This window comes from Lissotriton helveticus, chromosome 3_1 (genome assembly GCF_964261635.1).
Source record: "Lissotriton helveticus chromosome 3_1, aLisHel1.1, whole genome shotgun sequence".
Taxonomy (NCBI): domain Eukaryota; kingdom Metazoa; phylum Chordata; class Amphibia; order Caudata; family Salamandridae; genus Lissotriton; species Lissotriton helveticus.
Genome location: NC_136061.1, coordinates 2085962952 through 2085975546, shown reverse-complemented (window position 1 = coordinate 2085975546; position 12595 = coordinate 2085962952). Strand labels below are relative to the sequence as shown.

Here is a 12595-nt window from a genome sequence, read left to right as displayed (position 1 = left end):
TGTGTCCTGTAAAATGTAATGTATGCTGTACACATATTTTTATACCTTCCCCTACATTTGTGACCCCAACCTAGTGTCAAACTGAAGTAACTAGGTACATGCTTTTCTAAGGTTCTTTTGGAGTGACCTAGAGAGAAAAGCTAAACAACGATCATGGGTCAGTCTCTGTTCATGTGCCACAGTTTCGCCATTCGTTCTAAATGAAAAAATTTATAATTATGAGGCACATATAAATAGGTAAGATACATAGATCACCATTTACCGTGTACTCGAACCAGCAATGGAAGGAATAAGAGGCAGAGTATAGGGAGAAAGAGAACATTACTTTTGTAATCAATTAAATCAGGCAACAGCATTGGGAGCTGTTCCATCAGTGACAGCAGGGAATCTCCTCTGCAGAAGACACTGTGATCCAGAATCTTTGAGGACAATTTGATAAAGACATGTGAAAAGCTTTAATGGCACATTCCCATGATGCCTCATTCAGGACTAAATCTAAACAAAATTGGACTGGTTTTAACTCCTACAATAGCGTTTCTTCATTCTCTTCCCACGTTAAAGGGAAGTAAAATTAACTGCCTATGGATGTCTTATTTCTGTCTTTCATTGCATTCCTGTAGCTTTAGATCTTTCACATTAGAGGTCCTTTTTTCAGGCACGGCAGCTGCTAGGCCTGGGTCTTTGTTGATGTTTATTTCCGCTAAGTTGATGATGTGTGATGATGTCTATCGTGCTTACTTTCTGGGTGCAGAGCTAATTATTTTTACTATTGACAAAATGCTCCAGATCTATGTGTATGATGTCTCTCTTACTTGTGTTTTATATGCTGCTCATCCTTCCTCTATTTGTTGGGATGAGCTTCAATTTATTCGGAGTGCTGCATCGAGGAGTGGTAGGATTACTTATGTGGAAACATTATGAGGGTCATTGATTTAAAAAGGAATGGTTGTTGAGTAGATATGCCTCAATGAGAATATTACTGTGATGTGGAAGAGTTTGATCTGAAAACATGACGTTTACCAGTAAGCAATCAAACCAAATATTACAATATAAAATCTCCAGTTATTTTTTTCTAATATCAATATACAGGCTGTTGAAAACCAGGAAGCAGTGAAGCTACCCACAAGTATTAAAAACATCATGAATACATGGGTCCTCCAAATGGGGTTTCCTGTCGTTACTGTCAACACAACTACTGGAAGGATCACCCAAAATCATTTCCTGCTGGACCCTCAATCAATTGTGACCCGTCCATCCGAGTTTAAGTAAATATAAAATATGAAAAGATTTTTTTCAACTTGAAAAATCACCACAATGCTGATGGGCATGTGGTTCATTCAGATTTATAGTCCAGGCAAATTGCTAAAAAAGTGCCTAAATATTTTTTTTACTCTAGCGGTCAAAACAATAACACAAGTTACAAGTCATATACCTTAGTTATCGTCAGGTACCCATCTGGGTTCAACTGTTGATTTCATGAAAATACAAAGAACAAATATGTGCAGCAAGAAAATGTGCATGGGTGTCTTTGATTTTAGAGGAAAGATGTTTGAGAGCAGGAAATGTAGGTCAGCTGCTTGCTGTACCCACAATGGGCCCTATGTATCTTACTAGTATGTGGTGAATGAGTGAGAACAAATGCCCATTGAACAGTTGAAATGGTACCTGCTTTGAAAGGTGAATTGATAACTAATGCAAGGACATTAGGCAAACAAGTTTTGCAGCACCTGCCAATGAACGTATACGATGTACAAGAATTAGAACATCCATTAATTAGCTCACAATCTACTTTTTGCAGTTACACCTGGATTGTCCCTATCACATCAATGAAAAGTGGAATTATGCAGTCTCCTTACTGGCTTCAGGGCACCACAGGTATTTGATGTTATTTTATGGGGGGCCTGGTACAACTCAAGATGTTATATGAAGAATTTCAGGCTTCTGTCAAGACATGATCTTACCAATATCAAGACACAAGTTTGTGCCTCATTCGAAGAGTTGTATGAGTACTACCACTAACATAAATATTTATAAATTGATCCAGAATCAAGACAGATGCATGGGTTGATATTTGCTCATTTTATTTGTGCCATTTTGTAACAAATATGGGCTATTACGCCCATTTTTGAGTGTTGTATGACACATAACTAGGCAACATTTGGTAATGCAATTGAACTTGGTAGCTCAAACACTGCAACAATGTAGGTGAGATATTTTAACGTAATCTGAGCACTTTGGTACTATGACATAAAGGAGATGTACGAAAAGGTGCTCATGGAACTGTTTCAATCTGCATGCCATGTCTTCACTTTCCAATTCAAGATGAAGGACCTAATGTTGTATGGTACCTAACCTGTGGAAGGTCTTGTTTATCCTCTGTCTTGGTTCTGTCACATCCTACACTTGTCCTCCCAGACCTCTCTCCCCTAGTGTGTTGTGAATTGGTACAAGGTCTGCTTCAAAGTGTATTTTATTGTGGCCAAAGTCTTTTACCATCTTCAATATGACCTGAAATGTGGCTTTCTGTGCCTGTTTTCAGTAAGACAAACAGGAATTACTGAAAAAGGATAGAGTTGCCCCAGAAAACCTTTAGCCCATTGTTTATGGAGTGCGTAGGAGCATTCTCCACCCACTAGCTTGTGCCAAGGCACCCTATCAGATAATTTTCTAGACATGAGGCATAACAGAAGAAGACTGGAGCTGCTGTTTGTGACATGAGAGAAGCCCTGAAGGACCAGACTAGCTCCTCCCTGTACCCAGGACAAAGAAGTGGACTGCAAGGGTCAGTTGGTTGAACACCTGGTTTTCTCCCGGAACACAACATACTCCAAGAGGCCTTTTTCCAGATGTACCCATTTGACCAGTTGTAACTGTACTTGTAATGGGCTTTGCTGTTGGCCTCTTCTTTGTACCTACAGAGTCTCTAAGTGCCATCCTCTGAGGTCCTAGGGTCTTAGAAGTGTAATCCTGTGGTTGTGTGAGTTTAGAAACTTTGAAAAACCTGTTCTAGAGCCTCAGCTGTACACAGCATGAAAAGTATCCAACAGACAGTTCCACGGCTGTGGATTGAATTTCATCTATGTCCTTTGTGGAGGTCTCTATACCTCCAAAAAATTGCTAGGTCTCTTTATGTGCTGAAACTTTGAAGATTTTTCTGCAAAAACTAAAAGATTCCAGAGTGTTAGCTCGACCAACCTATTTCTAGTATTCGACCTATGGTGCTATGCCAGCTACTACAGGTATAGCTTTGAACTACACAGAGAGGATTTTCAACTCCCAAAAATGTCAAAGTTAGGACTTGTTAACTATTTGGAATTTGCATTTCCAAACTTTTGTTCAGGACCAATACACTTCTTGTATCTGTCAAGGGCTCCTACGGGGTCAGCCACAAATTGTATCTAGGCCCTGCTCTACTGCAATCACTGACTATCATTGGAGCTATTTGTTTTTTGGTGCTATTTCTTCTTAACAAATTTTAACAAATCATATCCCATCATATCATCAAATCATATCCCATGATTGAATTTTTCTCCCATTCCCATGATTAGATTTTTGCTGGTTTAGTGTCATTTTGTTCATTAAAATGTATCCTATTTTTCTAATTTAGTTTGGGATTTTTATTTGACTTTACTACATTTTAGTTGTGTACGCATAGATTATACATTGCCCTAAGTCAAGAGTGTGTGCTCTTGGGCATGGGTACTAGAGGGTTGAGAGCTCAGCCTAATTTAATTGACTTTGAGGGGTCATTCTGACAAGTGTTGTAATTATTCCTTGAGTTGAGCAATCACCCTTCCCATACTCCCCATATGATTATGAATGTGTTGTGTGTGTGTGTATATATATGTATATATATAAGTGTATGTATGTGTGAGCATATATATATATATATATATATACACATATATGTATATGAGTATATGTGTATATATATATATATATATATATATATATATATATATATATATATATATATATATATATATATATATATATATATATATATATATATATATATATATATATATATATATATATATATATATATATATGTTTGTGTGTGATTATTTGTGTTTTTTTTCTGGGGCATCTTTGAGCTAATAATGAATAGGGGTGCTTATGCTGCATGGTGATGGTCTGACAAGTGTGATTATTTCTTGAGTTGAGCTATCACCCTTCCCATATTACCCCTATAATTATGTGTGTGTGTGTGTGTGTGTGTGTGTATATATATATATATATATATATATATGTATATATATATATATATATATTCCTTGTACTTGTTTCACCTGTCACCATTCTCGTAAAAGAGACGAAGAGAACCCAAAGTTGTGCTGATTATAGTTTTATTGTCTGCCCAGCACCGCCGCCATTACGCGTTTCGGTCCTCATGGGACCTTGATCACATGACACGCTACATGGAACAGGCCTCTCTTTTAAAGTGACAGTGCAACTTTACAAAAGCATAACCATAGATAACAGACTGCGTTCAATACTTTGCTCAAATCGATGTCAAATACATATTGTTGATGTGCAAATAGCATAAAATAAACTAGGTGCAATTTTACAATTTACCAATAAATATACCAATAAATATAATCTAAAAACTGGACCATTAATTAACAGGCCAATTTAAAATCCCTTAAACATGACTCAATTTAAATCTATATTAAGAACTCAAGGATAAGACCACTGTACAGTATCTAAAATAATGATTAAAAATTATTTCTAAATACAATTGTCAATAGAATTACCACTTATTCAATTTGTTGGAAAGGAAAGGACGATCAGTATTTAGGGTAAAAAAAATTCCCAATTACATTTCATTCAATAAAGCAGCATATTATTGCAATAGATTGTCTAAATTCCAACTGTATGCAAATAGCAACAACAACAAGAGAGCACCATAATACAGCCCATGTGGGCAACTTACTATACAACACAGTCCATGGTTAAAGTGCTATGTGCTATGTGTGTACCTACACTAAACCAAAATGTGCATTAAAAATGATATACATATGAATTTACAGCAGCTAGCAAGGACGCTAAAGAATAGAAATGAAACGAAGATAATTATCTAAAAAACAAACTTCTTATACTTTTCATAAGTATGTATAAAAATCTTCGCTAGAGGTCAGTCCATTTGGACTCTTGGCATCCATTTCTAAAATGTATTTTGTTTCCAGTTTCCTCAATTTCATGTCTCGACCACCACCACGTCTCAATGGGGGATACAGTCAGCCACACAGTAGCGTAATTTATTAGATTTTTTAGCATGTACTGTATCAAAGTGACGGGCAACGGGATAGGTCTCATCTCCGTTGTTGATTGCGCGTATGTGCTGGAGTATCCGTTTGTGAACCGGTAACCTGGTACTTCCCACGTACCTTAGGCCACATGGACACTCCAGCACATACACCGCAAACTCCGTCTTACAGGTCCGTTTTTTATCGATCTTGATAGGCCTGTATTTGAATGATGTATAAAATTCTGTCTTATTCACCCCATGTTTACACGCTTTGCAGGATGCACATTTTATGAACCCTTTGCTGCCCATGATCCAAGAGGTGGGTGTAACTACCTCTGGACTACTGGAAACCAGTGTGTTGTTCATGGAGCTAGCCTTTCTAAAGGTTAGATTGGAAGAATGGGAAAGTCTCTCTCCCAACACCGGGTTATTCTTAATGAGAGCCCAATTTTAATTGATGATCTTTCTAATAGTGTGGTGTTGATTACTATATGTTAAAATGAGTCTCAATGGCTGCTCAATAATAGGAGTGTTACTCTTTGTGCACCTGCTCACCAATGCTAGAGCTCTTCCTTGTTCATTTGCTCTAATCATTGCTTTATCTACTACAGTGGGACTGTACCCCCTTGCAATAAATCTGGAATGACATTCATTCTGGGCCTTGATACACTCATTATCCAGACTACATATCCTTCTAATTCGCAGCATCTCCCCATAGGGAATGCTGCGAATTAAGTGTGCCAGGTGATGGCTCTCTGCGTGAAGTACAGAGTTGCCAGCTGTATTTTTTCTGTGCAGTCTGGTATTTAACTGATTATCAGAGATGAATATTTCTACATCAGGAAAAAAGACAGAGGTCTTGCTAATGTGGCTTGTAAACTTCAAATTCAAATTGTTGATGTTCAAAAATTCAATATATTCACAGGCCTCATTTTCTGTTCCTTGCCAAATGATTAATAAATCATCTATGTACCAATACCAACAAACTATCTGGTTGCTTTTTGCCTCCTTCCACGTAGACGTGAGGACCTGCTTCTCCCACAGCCGCATGTGCAAGCAAGCATAGCTGGGGGAGAAACAGGCCCCCATAACCATGCCCCTGATTTGTTGGTACACTTTCTTTGAAAACAAGAAGTAATTATTCTCTAAAATTTTGTTATGCTATATGTATGTGTGTGTATATATGTTTCCCCGCCCACTTCAATGTGGGCAGGGAAACACGTGAAAAGTTTGCTCCCAGCAGGCGGGAGCACTTTTCATCCTCCTGCCCGCTGGGAGTGGACTTAGTGCTCGCTCTCGCATGGCAGGAGCTTTGAGATTACTCCTGCAATGTAAAAGCAAACACAGGTTTCTCTTTCCACTTCAGGGTGGGCACCGGGGACATAGCTGAGCTGGCACAAGGGGCTGGGGCCCAAAGGCCCTTTAATGGCTCTAGGAGGGGGCCTGCATGTCCTCCTCCCATTTTTTTGCATGGTGGGCCTCAGGTTTGGGGTCTCCAGGGACGAAAACAGCCCAGAGTGGAGGGCCATGCAGCCCCACTCCCCCATTATTGATACACCCAGGCCCCAGGAGGTGGCAGTCCCCAGGCCGAAATCATCCTGGGAGAGGGGCCACATTGCCCCTCCAGTATGCTATGAGGCTTGGTCCAGGGAATGGGGTTCCAGGGCCAAAATCGGCTCTGAGAGGAGGGCAACATGCCCCCCCTTAACTGTTACAACTGTGCACTAGTGTGTCGCAGCCCCTTGAGCTGAAATTGGCCTCAGGAGGGGGACCGTGTGCCACCTCTCTCAATATCTCACTATTTCCCCCTCCCCCGTACCTGCTCTACACAGGGGGCCTCAGAAAAAGCAAGCACTGAAGACCATGCAAATGTGCTCCAAAATTTAAAATGACATTTCTTTTGGCCCTGTGAAACCCCAGCACCAGGCCTAGGGTTTCAGGGTATGCCTACCCTGCCCCATTTTGTTATTTATCACATTTTTGGGGGGGCTCAATCTCAGTCCAGAGTCCCAAGATGGCTGCCAATGCTTCCTGGTTGAAGTGGTGGCAGTCAATCAGCTCTCACCAGCATATCAGTCGGATCCAAAGAGGATTTGTCCTTCTTTAAAATCTATAAATCTCTTTTCTTTAATAAATCTACTGAATAGATTTACACCAAATTACTAAAATGGCTCTTTCTGGACGAAGAGCTAGCTTTCTACCAAATTTAGTGTAAACCCATTCAGCGGTTTAGGCTGTAGTCATGTTCAAAGTCCCTGTTAGACTGATCATCCTCAGGGTGGGTCTTCCCCCAAACTTTTAGCCTGCTTACCTCTTCTTTTTGCTCTATCATTTTGTTAGCCATAGGAGTCTGAGCACTTTACCACTGCTGACCAGTGGCATAACAAAGGCCCCCGCAGGGCTGGGGGGCCCGAGCTCTAGGGGCCCCCTCAGCCCAGTATCCTGGCCTGAGAGCTTCTGGGTGAGTCCAGAGAGGGACATCTCTACGTCCATTGCAGGGAGGCCCCCTCAAATTTTGTAACGCCACTGCTGCTGAAGTGGATCTGCTTCTCCGCTAAACATGGTAACATTGATGTATACACAATTGGCATATTCAGTTTACATGTACGCCCTTTCTAAAGTGGTATACCATATACCCAGGGCCTGAGGCTGTAAACTAAATGCTACTAGTGGGCTTGCAGCACTGATTGTGCCACCCACACACGTAGCCTTTCAACCCTGTTTTAGGCCTGCCATTGCAGGGCCTGTGTGTGCAGTTAACTGCCACTTTGATTTGGCATTTAGAAATACTTGTGAAGCCTTAATCTCCCCTTTTATTACACATGTCACCCCTAATGTAGGCCACAGGGCAGGGTGTTCTGTAAGTAAAAGAAAGGACATATACTGTTAAGTTTTTGCTTGTCCTAACCTCAACTTAAGAGCAGTCCCCGCAAGAGTCCTCACTGATTTTTTCACTTTTCTACTCGAAATTGCCCTCACTAGAATGTACTGTCTGTTTGAGGGTAAATACTACAGACAACAGAAAGGAACTTCCATGGTGCAGTTTTCACCCAAGGTTTTGACATTGCTTTCGTAAACGAAATTAAGAAAAAGTACATCCTCAGTGCCCTCAATCATTTTCTCCCAAAAATACGTACTTGGAAAAGATACATAGCTAATGTCTTTATGATTTGGTCCGGCAATGAAGAATGAAGAAGAATTAATACTCTTTTGGAAATTACGTAACTTTTGCCAACCTGACCTTAGATACATCCAACACCAGTATTTGTTTTTATTTTTTATATTTTTAACCAACACAAACACAGCTGGCAAGTCACAAGTGATTATCCACACACCCAGGCGCCCCCCGCCACCCCACCCACCACCCTTAGTGACAACATCATGATCATCAGTTCAACATGATCCGGCTTCACCCTACAAGACATAAGTCTGCCGTACTCTTTTGTTCTCCAACGACTCCCCTCAGGTCCGGCCCATGGCCCGCCCCCGTCAACTTGGAACAGAGCCCCACTCAGTAGGACTCTCATTGTGTCAGTCTAGTCCAAAACCCCCATCAAGACCATGGTACCTTCTCCATTTTCCCCATACCCTGCGGAATTTCCGGGGACAGCCTCTCGCTTGTAGGTGACCCTCTCCTCCGCCATGTACATGTCCATTCCCCTCCTTCATTCCCCCAATTGGGGAGGTGACGGTGTTTCACACGTCCCCGCCACATCCCTCTTCGCCACCACCAGGGCCAGCATTGCAAAGATCACTTGCGGGCGGCTCAAGTCTACATCATTAGTTATCCCTAGTAAAAAAAAATTGGATCTACAGAAAGCGTTGCCTCTAACACCTTACCCAACTTTCCCAGTATTTGTGTCCAATAGGTATGGATTATGGGGCAGTCCCAAATAATATGATAGATGTCCCCCTGCGGGAGTCCACACCGAAGACAACAGGTGTCACTAGTTCGACTCATGCGGTGTAGCCGATCCCTATCATAATATACCCTGTGTGATATCTTATATTGAATGAGTCGTAGTCGGGATTTAATCGCGACTTCTCTGTTGTGCATCAGGGCTGCTTCCCAATCTATTGTGTCCATCTCATCCAAGTTCTGTTCCCAGGTTGCTCTCAGTTTCCCCAATCTATCTGTCGTATTATTATTCAGGGTCTTATATGTCAGGGATACTATCTTATTAGGTATCTGTTCTTGCAGCAGACGACCCTCCAACGGGGCATATTCTGGTAAGGGAGAGGAAAGCACCACCTCAGCCCCCCATGCATGATGCAGTTGCGCATATTTGAGGAACTGAGTGGGGCTTAACCCATACTCTGTCACTAGGGTCCCATAGGGTTTAAGGTCCCCCTTTGTCAGCAGGTCCCCCAATGTGGAGATTCCGATATCATCCCATTCCCCAAAACCCCTGAGCTTGTGGAGCTCCCTCAGCCAGGAGCAGGTCCATATCGGCTTCTTCTTCGTTGGTTTATGTGTCCCCCCTATCATCTTTGTTGCCCTTTCCCAGACCTCTATGGTTATATGTGTGGCCGGGAATAAACATCTCTTTCCAGTGCCCCCATACAAATAATGCAAACTGATGCGGCATGCCATGGAGTCCCTTTCCAATCTATATGTAGGGTGATCAGCTGATGCATGGAGCCATTCATTTATCTGCACCAGGTGCTCAGCCCAGTAATATGCCTCCACATCTGGTAAGGAGATCACTCTATTATACTGATTTCTCTGGAGCGTGTCAAGTACTATTCTCGACTGCTATCCCAACCACAGCAGAGAGCGCAATTCCGCATTTATCACCTTGAACGTCCATCTGGGGAGGGGGAGGTATTCATTTTGTAGGGCATACAAGAAACAAAGCAAAGTAATCATTTTAAACATAGCGACTCGACCTAATATTGTGAGGGGAAGGGCCTTCCATCTAAGGGCATCGCCCGCAAAATTTGCAATCACTCACAGGATGTTTCTTTGATAGGATATGTTACAGTCTGTAGTCAGGTAGATCCCCAGGTACGTGAACACCACCTGTGTGACCTGGAGGGCCCAAGGGAGAGGGGGCCAAGTTTCCTCCAGTCGTGGGCTATACAGCATCCAACACCAGTATTGACTACTTAAATGTCACATTCAAGTCAGCGTTCAATCTACTTTATAACATGCTATGCTGTAAAACCGACCGAGAGGAACACGTTAATTCAATACTCCAGAACACACCAGCTGGCTCTCAAAGATAGCCTACCTTTTGGGCAATTTCTAGCATACACCACAACTGTTAGCTGAAGGATGTTTTTTCCAGAGAATCTGAGACTTTTATAATAAACTCATCAGAAGAAGCTACCCAAGATGGCAAATAAAACGCTCCATCAAACATGCTAGGTACACACATAGAGCAGTACTTCTACAACCTACAGACAAAACAACACTCAACAGAATCACGTATCAACACCTTCTGTCCTATCACCTACAAATTGACTAGAAGTTAAAAAAAATATTGGAACGTCCTCTCGAAGACCAATCTGGCTCTAGATTCACCACTGTTTGCATTTGAAAGAGTACGCTGCATGAAGGACCATTAGTGAGGGCTCACAAAGCGAGACCTAGAGGCAACACTATCGATCCCCTACTTGGCCTCCCCCTAAATTGGGTCACTATAAATATGGTAACCGCATGGCGTTTCATCAGACCTTGAACATAAAAATATTTGACCATGACAATATTCACCAAATCCTCAATTTCTTTTCCAATTGTAATTCCAACAATGTTGTATATTGCGTTCACTGCCCTTTCAATTTGATCTACTTGGGCAAACCACCCAAAAGGCAAAAATCAGGACTTTGCAGCAAAAAAGCAGGATTCACTGCAAAATGACAACAGCGTACTAAGTAACGTCGGGCGTCGTACTCCGTTCTGCCAACGGAGTTTGCAGAGATTTACCAATTCAGCGCTCCGCTGGGAACACAAAGTTGGGCAAAACTCCGCCTCCATGGAAGATGTAATACCTACAGAGACGTGAGGAGGAGGACGCGGGAAGAAGGGAGACACCGCGGCGAGGAGCAGGGCAGGCAGAAGACAAGGTAAGTGGCGTTTAAAAAAAAATGTATACTGCTTTGTGTGGTCCCGGGGCGGAGCTCCACGTAATTCCACAGAGGTTTTTTTTACTCAGTGTAACTACACGGAGCACCACTATGCATACTCTGCCTAGGTTTGGTACTTTTAATAAAAAATGACGTCACATTGCAAGTGATCAACATCATGTTACCTCAACCAAGAGGAGGCAACAAACAACACCTACTGAATCATTTGGAAGGTAAATGGATTTTTAAATGTCATTCAGATTCAAAAAGCCTAAACATACAGGAAGAATGGAACAGTATCAGGTAAATGTTTCCCCAACCTTGAGGCTAACTGGATGACCTAATCCAATATGGTCCCTATGTAATCAGCTTTTCTTTTGTTATGCAACAAATGTGTTTTATTCCCACCAGCTCTGGGATCCATTCTTTTTAATCTTTGAGCTTTGTTAGCGAGTACAATTTTCTTTGTAAATATTTTATCCTTCACCCTCACTATTAATTTCATTTGTTTTGTTTTTCATTTATTAATGTGTTGTCATTGTGAATAATTGTTAGCAATTATTTCCTTTCAAATCTTCCCTCTGCCAGTCAACGTGACTGATACCCTCTTAATTCTTTCTTTCATTTTTCCAATTATGGCACGCTTAGCGCAGGCTCCGTTATGACCTTCTTCATCGGCTTAGCTTTACGTGGCTCGTAGCATTACAGAAATGCTACGTGCGGCGGTCCCGCCATACAAATTAGAATGCACTCGCCACACTGGCGGGTGCATCCCACATTTTTTACATTGCGGTGGGCGGTGCTGTAAGCAGCACCCGCTGCTTGTAAAAAAAATGCATGTTGTGCATTTCCATGGTCAATGTGACAGGCACCGCGCGGTGCCTGCCACATTGTGCATGCAAATGCAGGGGGGTACCATAGGTACCCCATGTGCACACCCCAGCCCCCAACTCCCTGGGGGCCCGCAACAGGCCCCCAAAGCAAGGACTGCATGCCATCTCCGACATTAACATAATATGGATGGCGGACCGGCGGAAAAGTGGCAGACAGTCTTTCCGTCCGCCACGGACCTCCCAGCCATACTAATATGGCGGGAGGGTCAATCAGTCATAGATGGCAGGCGGATCACCCCCGCTGGGCCAGCAGAGGCTAACGCAGGCCCGGGGGCGATCCGCCCGCCATCATAATAAATCCTCAGGTGTCACCCTTTGCGTGTTCCTGCTAATTATTGAAAGATTGCCGTCGTCTCATACCAGGCTAGTTAGGTAACTATCC

General features: G+C 42.3%; 1 protein-coding gene across 1 annotated transcript in view; it reads left to right on the top strand.

Moving 5' to 3' along the window:
* LOC144824120 (aminopeptidase N-like) overlaps positions 1–12595 on the top strand; it is a 241364-nt gene that overhangs the window by 128350 nt on the left and 100419 nt on the right. Inside the window, exons 10-11 of the mRNA XM_078683232.1 lie at positions 1090–1265; positions 1799–1875. Of these exons, the coding sequence (XP_078539358.1) occupies positions 1090–1265; positions 1799–1875 (253 nt within the window). The remainder of the gene's footprint in view (positions 1–1089; positions 1266–1798; positions 1876–12595) is intronic.